This window comes from Heptranchias perlo, chromosome 12 (assembly GCF_035084215.1).
Source record: "Heptranchias perlo isolate sHepPer1 chromosome 12, sHepPer1.hap1, whole genome shotgun sequence".
NCBI lineage: Eukaryota > Metazoa > Chordata > Chondrichthyes > Hexanchiformes > Hexanchidae > Heptranchias > Heptranchias perlo.
The window spans coordinates 26,551,204-26,564,640 of NC_090336.1; the positions used below are offsets into that span (position 1 = coordinate 26,551,204).

The 13,437-nt window shown below is 42.7% G+C and overlaps 1 protein-coding gene across 1 annotated transcript in view; it reads right to left on the reverse strand.

The window, feature by feature from the left end:
* saxo4 (stabilizer of axonemal microtubules 4) overlaps nucleotides 1-13,437 on the reverse strand; it is a 127,426-nt gene that overhangs the window by 52,424 nt on the left and 61,565 nt on the right. Inside the window, exons 10-11 of the mRNA XM_067993827.1 lie at nucleotides 10,411-10,596; nucleotides 205-299 (exon numbers count right to left, since the gene is read on the reverse strand). Of these exons, the coding sequence (XP_067849928.1) occupies nucleotides 205-299; nucleotides 10,411-10,596 (281 nt within the window). The remainder of the gene's footprint in view (nucleotides 1-204; nucleotides 300-10,410; nucleotides 10,597-13,437) is intronic.

The following is a 13,437-nucleotide window of genomic DNA, read 5'->3' on the forward strand; positions in this document are numbered from 1 at the left end:
GCACGCTGCCCAATATTGTCTGCCCATTAAAAATGGATGCAAGACCAAGGGCAGTACACCCATCATTTCACCATATACACTGCCAATGAGCGAGGCTTCCTACTGGCAGCACAAACCAGGAAAATCAATATCCTGTTGTTATGCTGCATTGTAAAATATCACCTGATTTCGCTTTTCTGTTTATTGTTTCTCATTGTGACTCACCCAAGTGTATAACTTGTCAAGAATCTGTCAGCATCTGTCACGTTCCTGGCTGGATAAATGTAACCCTTCTGATTGGTACTAAATCCAGTAGGTTCCTGAAACCAAAGAGAAAGTCAGAAAATTCCCTGTAGCAAGTGTTCTGAAGCATAACATCGTCCAATGGTGCTTATAATTCAGACCAAGGATTGATGATAACTCTCAGCTGTGGCCCTCATCAGGCTCGTTGCTCTATAAGGCTATCCTGGCTCCTGAATCAGAAATGAGAAATGAGATGTTGGGGGGACAGAGAGAGAGGAAAATACAACAAATTAGCTTTCCAATGGCGTAGCAGGAAAAGGCATTACCCAGTGTGGTACAATGCCACACTGACCAGAAGGTCTGAGGTTTATGTATGCTGTTAGGTCTATTGAATTGGACAACTACAATTGGCCTTATGTCCTACTAGAGTAGGGAAGGAAGAAAAGTCTGCCAGGTTTCCTCCTCCTGATTGCAATGATTCATGTGGGAAACTATTCTTGGATGTTATGTGAGAATAGGATTATACTTGACTTCACAGTTCAATAACCTGTTGAACTTACTGTCAGCAGGCTCATATATGAAGGACAGCCACTTGGGTAAGGTACTGCTGAGCTACCAGTACTCATGACTTAATGCTTTCAGGAGAGGAGAGGAAAAGAGGGGGTCAATTGGCAGGGGGGAAAAAAATAAAGGTTTTATTTTTTTAAAAGTAAGCACATGGTAAGTCTATGAGAGTTGGCCATCAAGCTGTTCAGGACTGTGGCTCGCGAGAAAAAGTTGGTAAATACCCTTGCAATGCCAAGAAGTTTGTAACCATGTGCAATAAACTCCTGATGAGACACCAATGCATATAAGTTCCTGCTACTAATGGAGGAGCACATTTGGTAATACAAAAGATGGGTGACAAAAGGATAAAAAAGAATTCATAGTAACATTCATGGTGGCCTCCGTCTTGGGATTTTCAAAGCACACATTTTAAATAATTCTCTCATTGCGTTTGTTCAAATCCATCACAATTTTGCTTTCAAGTTTTTCTTTGATCCACCATTTTAGCAGCAAGGAGCCCTGGCAGTAGTGCTGTTATAGAATCATGGCATCTTACAGCACACAAGGTGGCCATTCAACCCATTGCACTTGCGCTGGCTCTCTGAAAGAGATGTCCTTTTAGTCCTATCCTCCCTGCTCTTGGCTATGCACTTCTGGATTTTTATTTTTAAAATATTTATTTGCGTCCTTTTCAAAAGCTATTATAGATTCTGCTTGCACCACTATCCTAACAATTCTCTGCATAGAAAAATTCTCCTAACTTATCCCTTTGCACACTTTTGGTGATAATCCTAACTTTATACCCTCATTGTTGACTCACTAACCAGTGGAAACCGTTTTTCCAATTTACCTCTTCAAAACCCCTCATAACTTCAAACACCTTTATCGGCTCTCATCTTAATCCTCTTTGTTCGAATGCAAACAGCATCAGTTTCTGTCATCTATCATTATAACTAAAGCCTGTCGGGAATGAATTTCCTCGACATTTTTGGTATATTCCTGGTGCGTAATCAGGGCAAATAAATTTTTGTGGTAGGAAATCTGGCAGCAGCTGTTTCCGCTGGTTTTCCACCAGAAATGCGCTCCCCGCGTCCCCTCGCAGTTTTTGGCCCTTCCTGCATATCGCCTGCTGAGCCCCGAGTGCCCTTATTTACACATATTGCAAAGAGGGCCAGTATCGCAGCAGCTCCAAGTTTCCTGCTTTAACATTCGGGGAGAGTTAGTCCGAGAATTATAAGGCGCAATTGTTGCCAGAATCAGCTGAGACAGGTGGCAGTGAGGATTGCTGGGGACGATTTTCAACTGCCGGCCACCTGCTTCTCACCTGAGAAACAAGTAGCTAGCAATTGAGAATCGGGGGGTGGGGGGGGGAATATCTCAGACGCCTCATTGATGCCCAAGGCTCTTCTGCTGCAAGGCAGGCCTGTAAATGGGCGAGCAGCCTACTCGCCTGCAGGACTATGCAAATGTGAGATGGACTATGCAAATCGGGGTGTCCTTCACTGAACCATGATTGCAATTTTCAGGTTCAAATGGGCGGAGCATGCGCTTGTGCCTAGTTGTACCAGGCATTAAGTGGCCTAACCAGCAGTCCTTAAAGGGACCGCTGAAGGCTGTTCACAAAATGGCCCCAAGAAGCTTTCAGATTTTTTTGTGGTGGGCTCACATGGAACAGGTGTGCTCTTCCTGAGCCCCCCAAAAAAACCTCCAGCTCACTGCCTGCTCGTTCTAGGCTCTCCACCACCCCGGGAATCACCTCTCCCCCCCGGGGATTGCCTCCCCACCCCCACCCCCCCGGCATTCCCTCCCCCCACCTTTCCCTCCCCCCCAAAGACCCGACCTGACAACCAGATCAGTATGGGAGCCAGCGGATTTATCCCCCACCCACAACTGGTGAGCTGCAGCGGGGCGCTTGCTTATGAATGACATGCTAATGAGGCCTCAACCTCAAAAGGGCTCAAGCCTCATGAATGGCGGGCTGAGTGGCTTGACTCCATCCCCTTTTAGGGCACGACTTGAAATCTGTCCCCTCTGAGCATGGAGAGTTGGGAAACACGCTTTTTGCAGCAATTTTTCTTTTGCCATTCTACTCAAACCGACCTGGACTTGCTTCTCACCTCCTCTGCCTTCTCCTATCCACAGTGAGGGTTTCTCAGGAGAAGGTACGGCATTCCCTATGGGCACACCCTTGTATGTCATTATCATGGAGGAGGATGGGAAGCAGCACAGTCGTGGAAAAGAGTCAGGCAGCATTTTAGGACAAAGCAGCTGACCAGATATTACTCTCGTCCCATAAGATATACAAACAGCAGAGATCATATGAGGACCTTAATGAGGAGATTTGTATAAAGAAGAGTGCGGCTCACCAAAAGGGCAATGGAACCAAAAAGCTCTGTCACCTACTGCATTTGGACCTGCAGCCATGCTGTGCCCACGCTGCTCCCTCTGTAGCCATGAAGGTGACCATCGCACTCAACTTTTATGACACAGACTCACTTCTGGCAGCCATGGATGATCTCCATAATATCAGCCAGGCTGCAGTACAAGAATGCACTCATCCAGTGACTGAAGCACTTTACGGTGCAGCTGGGCAATTCTTCACACTTGACAGCACAGCAAGGCTGCCGTGGGATAGAGCCATCCAGTTTTACAGGGTTGTTAGCTTTTGAAAGGCCCAGGGTGTAATCGATGGCACCTACATTGCTTTGTGAGCTTCCAGAGAACACCCCCTCAATTACCTCAACATGAAGGGATTCCACTCTCTCAATGAACAGGTTGTGTGTGACAACATGCAGAGGAGCCTATATGTTAATGCCAGATATGCTGGAAGTTGTCATGATACATTCACCCTTCAAAATTCAGCCCTTCCATTACCTCTACAAGGAAGAAACTTAGGCCAATAGAGAGCTTCTGAGTGACTAAGCCTACTCCCTGCTCCCACGGATAATGACTCCACCAGGAGTGGCCCAAAAAGCAGTATGGGAGCACTACAATGCGGCATATGGCTATGCACAATTGATCATCAAGAGAACCTTAAAGGCACGCATGAGTGGGCTTGAGTCTCACTTAATTTGCGTCATCGCTCTCTTCATTATCATCTCGCATTTCTCCTTATTATCATCATAGTTCACAAGGAGGTAGATCTGTCTCTCTTCTTCCTCCTCTTCATCATCATTATCGGGTGGCGCAAGTGCCATTACTGGCAGGTTTGCTGCCATGGACACCCAGCAGTCTGTGTCAGCTGATGTCAGTTTCCTCGAGGAGGGCTTGCAGGTCTTAGTCGGGGAAATTATGGCATTTCTTTCTGTGCCTGTGTGCCACGCTCTGCTGCCTTGTTTGGCTGCATGTGCCAGCTCTGTGTGCCAGCTGCTTTTGTGGTAGACATTCTTGAAAAGTATCACAAGAAGATTGATGAGACATGCAGTAAAGTTGGATGAGAGCCAAGTGAGTGAGCCAAGCACTGTTCCTTACTTACAGCTTGGTTTCCCAGTCTACTGCTGCATTGTTCAGCCAGAACGGTCTTAATTTTAAAAACTGCACTCAAATTTCAAAATTGCTACACTTACCACATGTCATGTCTCAAATTACTCATATACTGTATCCCAAAATGTTATTTTCTGAAAGAAATCTATCTAATTTCCATTCGAATGTGTGACCTTCTTCAGAGTGTTGAAGCAGCTTTGTGCCCTGAACATTACTGCCTTCCAACACTAACAGGAATGTGGATGGCAAGATTGGCACAAAAAAAACTGCCAAGACAGATAAAAAGAATTCAAAACCTCTAGCAACAATTCACTACCTGATGGGGTGAGACTCCACAGCTTCACTGGTCCCTTTATGGGCCTCCAAGATAGAGTGTCACGTGAGGACCATAGATCACATCATTAACAGGGTCCCCTACAACATTATTTACCAGCCTTAAATAGCTGTGGCCAGAATCATTCATAATAACATCGTAAGTCCAGCAATTTCATGATCGCCATTAAGTTCAATGGGAAGCCTCATGGCGAGAAGGGACTTTTATTGGCTCTGGCGACGCCAACGGCCGAGCAGCGCAAATCGGCCAGCAATGTGTGGAGGATCGGAACTCATGGCATATCTCTTTTTCTCCGCAAATTACTGGATTTTTAACGAATTAATAATGACGAGCGCTGTTAATGTGTCATTCTAATGACCAGCAATTTCAGGACCATTATCTCCCCATTCTCATTCAATCTTGCTTCTTCTTCACCTCTCAACACACATATGCACAAGCTCCACACATCTCCACTTACCTTTCCACAAACTCTCACCCTCTCTTTCTGCAGGACAAAACAACACATAATGCGAGGGAGAGGACCAAGATCTGGGGAGGAGTACCCAACATTACAGCCCTCATGCAAGCAGAACAAGAAGCCCTGGAGATTAATGGCCCAGGCAGAGCAATGGGCATGAGGGAAGGCGAGGCTGGCGGCTTTGCCATCAATAAATTTGACAAGCTTATACCTGGGGTCAATATCCAGGTCACCAATTGTACATTAAAATCAATAAGAGTCCAAGTACTGACACCTCAGACAGGACACTCAGTTTAACAACTTTTCTAGAGGACAGCACTTCCAACAATCGAGCACTTCCTCAGTATTACAATAGAGTGTCATCCTAGAATATGTACTCAAGTCCTAAAGTGGCCCTCAAACTCATGGTGGATAATGAATAGTCGAAGGTAAGAGTGCTAAACTGGAAAAAGGCAAAGTTTAGCAAGATAAGAGACCTGGCCCAAAATTAAATGGGCACAGAAGTTAAACAAATCAGCAGTGAGAAATCTTCAAATATGAAATGCTTAAGAGTTCAAAATAAATACAAGGGAAATTGGGAATGCTTCAAAGAATTGAGTTCATTGGACAAATGGAGAGATTAAAACTGTGGGCCTAGGACCACAAAAAAACTCCAGTCCACTGCTACACATTGGAGACTCCTCCCAGGATAGTTTCCGCCCCCCAGACCTGACTTTCCAGCCGAAGCATCGGAGACGACTGATTTCTCGCTCTCCCTTGTTTGGCATGTACAGTTCGTCGATGGCATTTAAATGAAACCCAAACCTGTTTCAGGCAGAAGTTAAATTTCTCAGCCACAAAGAGTAAAAGATTAGTCAAAGAGGTCGTAGGACTACTCAGGGATGAAGGAGAAGGGATTCTAATTGTGAGGGATGAAGTTATGGCAGAGATATTGATTAAATTCTTTTCACAAATTAATTTTTACAGGTGGAAGCGAGAAGGAGGATATGGAACAATTGATAGAGCTAACTGTAGAAAAGGAATAAGTTCTGAAAAAAAGTAGCAGAATTCAAGGTGGATAAGTTATCAGGCTCTTTTAGCATTTACCCGTAGCTGTTGAAAGATAACAGAGAGGAGACAGCAAAGGTTCAGGCTACAATTTTTCAATCCTCCTTAAATACACAAATTTTGCCATTGTACTCTAGAGTAGCCAAGGGAGAGAAGAATGAATCGGGTAACTATTAACCAGTTAGTCTAATGTCGTTTGTGGGCAAACTCATAGAATCCATAATTCAAGATAAAATTAGTATGCATTTAGAAATGCACTGGTTAATCAAGGTCAGCCAACATGATTTGGTTAAAAGTCAAATCACGTTTCCCAGATTTTAATAGACATTTCTGTAGAAGTGACCGATTTCGATAGATAAAGGGAATACAGTAGATATAGCTTTTATGGATTCTTTAAATGTGTTCGATAAGGTGTCGCACAAGAGACTTGTTGGAAAAATTCAAGCATATGGTAGAAGAGGAAATGTAGCAGCATGGATAGAAAGTTGGTTGATAGACAGGAAATAAAAATTTAGAGTAACTGGGTGTTCCTCAAATTAGAGGGTTGGAAGTGTGGTACCCCAGGAATCAGTGCTGGGTCCATTTTTGTTCTCTGTATACGTAGCTGATTTGCGGTTTTGGATTTAGGGAACACAATTTATTGTGCTTAAGTGTGAGGTAATAGAATTTTTGGAGGAAAAACAAGGAATGGAAATATACACTCACTGGAAAGACACTGAAGAATTTAGATAAATAGAGAAATTTAGGGGTTCAAATACATAATTCCCTGATATCGAAAGCGCAGGTAGATAAAGTCAAAGGCTAAAACATCACTTTGGTTGTATAAATAGGAGCATAGAGTACAATAGTAAAGAAGTAATAAATTTAAACAAAATATTGACTAGGCCAGAGTTAGAATACATTGTGCAGTTTTGGGCATCCCATTATAGAAAGGACATTGAAGCCATTGAGAGAATACAGCATAAATTCACCAGATGACGCAAGGGATGGGAAACTATAGTTATGAAGAGAGACTTAAGATATTAGGACTATTTCCAATGGAGCAAAGAAGGCTAAGAGGGGATTCAACAGAGGTTTTTAAAATTAAAATTAAAGTCCCCGCCACAAACTCTATTCCCTAGCCACCGATTCCATCCCTATTCCTGACCACTGTCTGAGGCTGAACCAGACTGTTCGCAACCTTGGTGTCCTATTTGACTCTGAGGTGAGCTATTAACCACATATCCACTTCATCACCAAGACCGCCTACTTCCACCTCCGTAACATCGCTCGTCTCTGCCCCGACTCAGCTCTTCTGCTTCTGAAACCCTCATCCATGCATTTGTTATCTCTAGACTTGACTATTCCAACTTGAGTTCATCCAAAACACTGCTGCCCGTATCGTAACTCGCACCAAGTTCCGTTCACCCATCACCCCTGTGTTCACTGACCTACATGGGCTCCCGGTCCTGGAAAGCCTCGATTTTAAAATTCTCATCCTTGTTTTCAAATCCCTTCAAAGCCTCACCCCTCCCTATCTCTGTAACCTCCTCCAGCCCTACAACTCTCCAATTCTTGCCTCTTGCGCATCCCCGATTTTAATCGCTCCACCATTGGCGGCAGTGCCTTCAGCTGCCTAGGCCCTAAGCTCTGGAATTCCCTCCCTAAACCTCTCTGCCTCTCTACCTCTCCCTTGTCCTTTAAGCCGCTCCTTGAAACCTATCTCTTTGACCAAGCTCTTGGTCACCTGTCTTAATGTCTCCTTATGTGGCTCGGTGTCCAATTTTGTCTGAAATCGCTGCCTTGGGACATTTTACTATGTTAAAGGTGCTATATAAATGCAAGTTGTTGTTCTTGTTGTTGATGGAGTGAATAGGGTAAAACTATTTCCTTTAGTTGGGGAGTCAGTAACAAGGGGTTATCAATTTAAAATTATCACTATGAGAGTGAGGAGAGAGGTTAGGAAAAATTTGAGGATTGTTGGAGCGTGCAAAACTTTGCTACAGGACGTGGTTGAGGCAAAGTATACATGCAACAGCCATGAATATCCAGTTCAGATCACAGGGAATACCATTGTTACACCCCAGGTTACATTACCTACTAGTTAGATATTGGGGATTAGGAGCACAACTTAATACATAGGGCGCTCAGGCCACTTATGAGATTGATCTGATAGAATATCTATGGCAAAAGCCTCAACTTGTAACAGGCTAGAGGCTACCAAATGACCCAAACTTACAAACCTGCATATTGGTACCGATGCTGATATCGACATCAGTTTTGTTATAAGGTTTTTCATTTTGTGCAGAGTGGAAACCTAATGTCTGTGCTATAAGAATGAGAAAATAACATACAACAAATAGTAAGGAATAATGCAGAGGAAGCTCTAGATTCAATAGGGTGTATTTTTAAAATTTTCAGGTCATTGCCAGTACAATAAAATTTCTGCTTTAACAGATGTGCATTCTGGGCAACCGGCCACATCACTGAACTTGGGACTGATGAAATGATAGAAAAGTGTGTTTCATGTGTTTTTAATGCTTTCCATCTACTTTAATGAGATGTGGTAATGAGTGCTCCCAGATATATGCATCATTCCAGAGGCCTCCAAAAATATTAACTGCATTGCAAGCGTTGGATTTCTTGGAATAAGTAAATGGTAAAGGCAAATTTTTGGTAATATGACAAGCTTTGTAGCATAAAATATATCCACATCTTAGAGGTATTCCCTTAATAGGAATTCAAACTGATAGTAAGTGTGTTTGTGCAGTACAGCAGCACTTCGTCGACATTTGTAAAAGGATCAAAAGATTTATGTAATATAAACTTTATTCTTCTGCTATCTGAATTTAACCTAATGGTGTTTCAGCAGAGACCAAAAAATATAACATTCATATCAAAAAAAAGAGAGAATCTGGAGTAATGTTAACATGAAGAATTTTTTAGGAAAAGGTCATTAATCCCAACAAGCCTGTTTCTTTTTGATAGATCTCAAGCCTAGCTATCCAGATTCTTATTGTATCCTTCAGTTCTTTCTCTCTTCTAGTCTCCTGAACTCATTTATTCTGCTTCATTGAACATTCCTGTTAGCATGTTTCACAACTCTAGTTATCTTTTGGATGAAAAAGACTCTCTTAACACCCCATCTTACTCCTAAATTTTAACTTGTGTCCCCTGGTATTTCAATCTGTCACCACAGTGAATAATTTGTCTTGATCAACTTTGTCGCTCCCCTGTTGGTTTAAGTTATGAAATGATCTGTGCTTTTTTTCTAAATTGTGAAAAGTGGGTGGAAGGCCAAATCCCACAGTGCAGGACATCACCAAGGCTGGAAACACTATAAGATGATGAAGAAAAATACGTAAAAGAATAATGATTAGGTGATGCCAAGCTTGGATTTTAAAAGCCTCCAGGCTGCAAGGGTGGTGGGGGGGGAGAAGGGAGATAAGAAAGTTCTAGGAAAGAATGAATCAGAGTAGGAGACAGTACAAAGACCCTTGATCTCAACACAGTGAGGATGCAGGCAGGAAGAAGAACATGTAGAATAGTGTATTCTGTGCAGCACTTTTTTGTCCTCTATAAATGGCTGCGTGTTGTGTCGCAAACAATGTTGCCGCATATGGAATTGAAGAGGCTGGAGAGTTCTGAATCAAGAACATCAGCTGTGGAGTTGGGAAGGATTGAAGGACCAAGAAACAGGGAGAGTTGTTATTCTATGAGGAGAAAAATACTATGCCATTATTATTTCTGGACAAGCCATTGTTTTTTCTGGACAAACCAATGATGTGTGCATTACTTTTAATGCATAGGATTCAGGCAAGCACAACTTGCCTGGTTTACCCATTTGTCTGAACAAACCACATCTGCTATAAATGAAGCCCACTCAATCAGTTAAGAGTGGAGCTCAATCGATTAAGAATACCAGCTTGGCTCAGTTGCTCTTGCTTAGAAGGTTGTGAGTTCAACCCCATTCCAGGATTTGAATGCATAATTAAGGCTGATATGCCAATGCAGTACTGACAGAGTGCTCCCTTGTCAGTGCTTCCTTTCAATGAGGCGTTAAATTAACTACTGGTCTGCCGGTTAAGGTGGACATTAAACATGCTATGGCATTGATTTGAAGGGAATTCTCCTGCAGTCCTGGCCAATGTTCCTCTTTCAACCACCACCATTAAAAACAAATGAATTGGTCATTCCTTTCATTACTATTTCTGTGATCATACTGTGCAAACGATGACTGCCACATTAATAACAGTTGTTGACTGCAATTATAAAACACTCAAAAAGGTGCTAAGGCATATAAACCCAAGCCTAGCACAAAAGAGGAAACTGCTTTCCTTACCTGAGTACCAATGTTAACACGTCCCAGTAGTTCTGTCTGTAATGGTCTATGCTGTGGTTTCATGTAGGTCAGGGTGTTGATGCTGCTGGGTTCGTCTAGATGAGTTCTGTTAAGGTATTCGACTGGGTCTTCCTTCTTTAGCTTCTCTATCTTATCAGTGGGAAGGTTCTGTAGCCCGCTTGGCATCTGTGATGAAGAAGTGAATAATGTTAGCATGAATCCTGAATACACTTACTGCCCAAATTTTTAATTTTGGTAGGAATTGTGTCATTTTCTGCTGGGCTTGGTTTTTGTATTTTGATCTTCCAGTCAAAGCAAGCAGCATACAAATATTTGTGATTACCAAGCAATTCATGAATGCAATAAAAATTTACACAGCTAATTTAGTATGCAGTTAGGAAACTGCGCTTTCAGAATTATTTGAACTTGAGTGTAATCTGATTCCTAAAGCTCCCAAACTTGTCTCCCTTCTTAACTGTGTACCCGTTTTGTTTTCTTATCTCCTGAAACAACATTGTTCATGTATGGGCCCTGATTGTGGATGCCAGCAGGCTATTTGACGGCTGCAGACACATAGCTGATCCTGTGCTCACACCTGACATCTACACACAAGCACTTTCCACCAGGAGTCACAGTGGCAATCATGGCTTTGGTTGATTCTTTTCCCTCCCTAGCCCTGAGATACTGAGGCAATTATAGCATTCCTACCACATCCTGACTGAGATCAGTTAGAGCAGACCACAAATTGAAGCTGTTTATTCCTGTTTAATAGTGTCACAGTTAACTTCGGAATCAATCTTAAGTTTTGGGACTTGTGAATTAGGGCACAAGGAAAATAAACATGAGAGCACTGGTTCAAAAGGCAACTTTAGGAATGCTGTCAGAAAGGAAGGAATAGATTTCTGGGTTGGGTAGTGGAGGCAAAAATCTTTGGATCCATTTAAGAAACTTTTTGGTTTTTTTCCGCATGGATGAACGAGAGCCAAATAATCTTTCTAACTTGTTTGGACACATTTGCTAGCTACGGTGGTGGTTGCTGTCAGCGTGGAATGGACAGTGTCTGGAAATATGGGCGAAGATCCATGTTTCTGCACACCTACTCAAATCATGCATCATTGAGACTTCTGTCTGGCTAAAGTGCTCTCAAAAATTCTGTTTCATTCAAATATTATAATGTGTGAAAATTATATTGAAATGGGCACAATTCCCCAATGTTCTCATAGGAATGTACAGTGCATTCAGCTCACCCATTTAAAATGACATGTTCTGGGCTGTTCATTTCTCATTGCTGCAAGCTAAATTATTAAAATGGTATCGAATTTTTGGAGGTGGTGAAAGGAGGGATGCTAGGCAGGGTCACATGCTCCAGAGGTGACTGACTGCACCCACCCTTACATGCAACCATATGTACAGATCCATGCACAACTACCTGGGAATGTCCAAGAACAACTGCCTTCGCAGGCTCTGCTTTGTCGAGGAGACAGTAATGGAGTAGTTTGAGATGATTAAAGGATTTGATAGGGTAGATAGAGAGAAACTATTCCTCTGGTGGGGGAGTCCAGAACAAGGGCATAACCTTAAAATTAGAGCTAGGCCATTCAGGGGTGATGTCAGGAAGCACTTCATCACACAAAGGGTAGTGGAAATCTGGAACTCTCTTCTCCAAAATGCTGTTGCAGCTAGGTCAATTGAAAATTTCAAAACTGAGATTGATAGATTTTTATTAGGTAATGGTATTAAAGGATATGGAACCAAGGCAGGTAAATGGAGTTAAGATACAGATCAGCCTTGATCTAATTGAATGGTGAAACAGGCTCAAGAGGCTGAATAGCCTAATCCTGTTCCTATGCAAGTGGGAGCAAGGGCATCAAAGATGGAGGTAAAGGATTGCTTGAGCAAATCAACAGCTGCAGAAGTATCATGGCAGTTCCTAATTCAAGTGTGCGCAAAGCTTTCAGCACACAGGTACCACAACCTGAGCGCTGCGATCAGTAAATCTACCCTGTGATCCATTTTTTAAAATCCTATACATGTGTCATCAGACAAAAATAGGAACACAATACACACACATAAAAATCTTTGGTATGGGAAGATATAAAAAGTGACCTATCTGTCTAGAGTACCTTCTTTGGGAGCTATATAAAAGCTGAATTATAGTCACGCAAAGACTGCTTTATATGGTTTCTGTACTGGAGGGAGACATAAACAATTATTGTGCAATCAGTGTTTGAGAGGAGTATGCTAGATGGTTTTCTCTAGGAAGCCGACTGAGGGGTGGGCTAAAAAATTCACATATACTTTACGAGCCAAGTGCCTATTGATGTATCAGTGAATGGGATTGAATTTTTTGTGTAAATTGTAAGTCACTGTTGAAATGGACACAGACCTGGAAGTTCTCGGTCTAGCTGACTTTCACGACAGTTGTACAGTTTCATTGCACAGTGACTAGTGGTTCTTTTATCTACAGTAGCCCTGTTTATAAAATAAGTGAAGGGGCATTATCACTTCTGGACATGTTACACCTTCAGCACAAAATATAACTGCTGTCAGAGGCAAAAGCCACCAACTTTTGGCGCAGCCCACCTGTACATGCCAGTACCGTGGTTTTCCTTTTGATGGCGTGACATTTTCCCAGCCATCGAGGAAGGTCTAATAAGCAGAAGTGAAAGTCTAGATTTGTGACTTTCAAGCACTAGTATGCGTGGAGTTACTATGGAACATGCTCTGCAACATTAAAAGGAAGGAGCCTCAGTATATCACAGCTTTGGCGGTTCTGTAATATAAATGTGGAATTAGAAAGATGATTTTTCGCTAGAGGTGCTGCGGCAGTGCGCCAGGGAGGGCATTTCATGTCATACAGTAGGGCAGGAGCCTTCCAATATTTGTCATCTCCCCTGACCTGAGCAATGATGGCATGCTCCCAACACTGATTGTTCCATGTTCTGCAAGTGTGGAGGCCGGGGAGGGATGTCAAGTCCAGGACAGGAGGTGAAAGGAGGTACCTGCACGTCTAGTGAAAACGTTGGA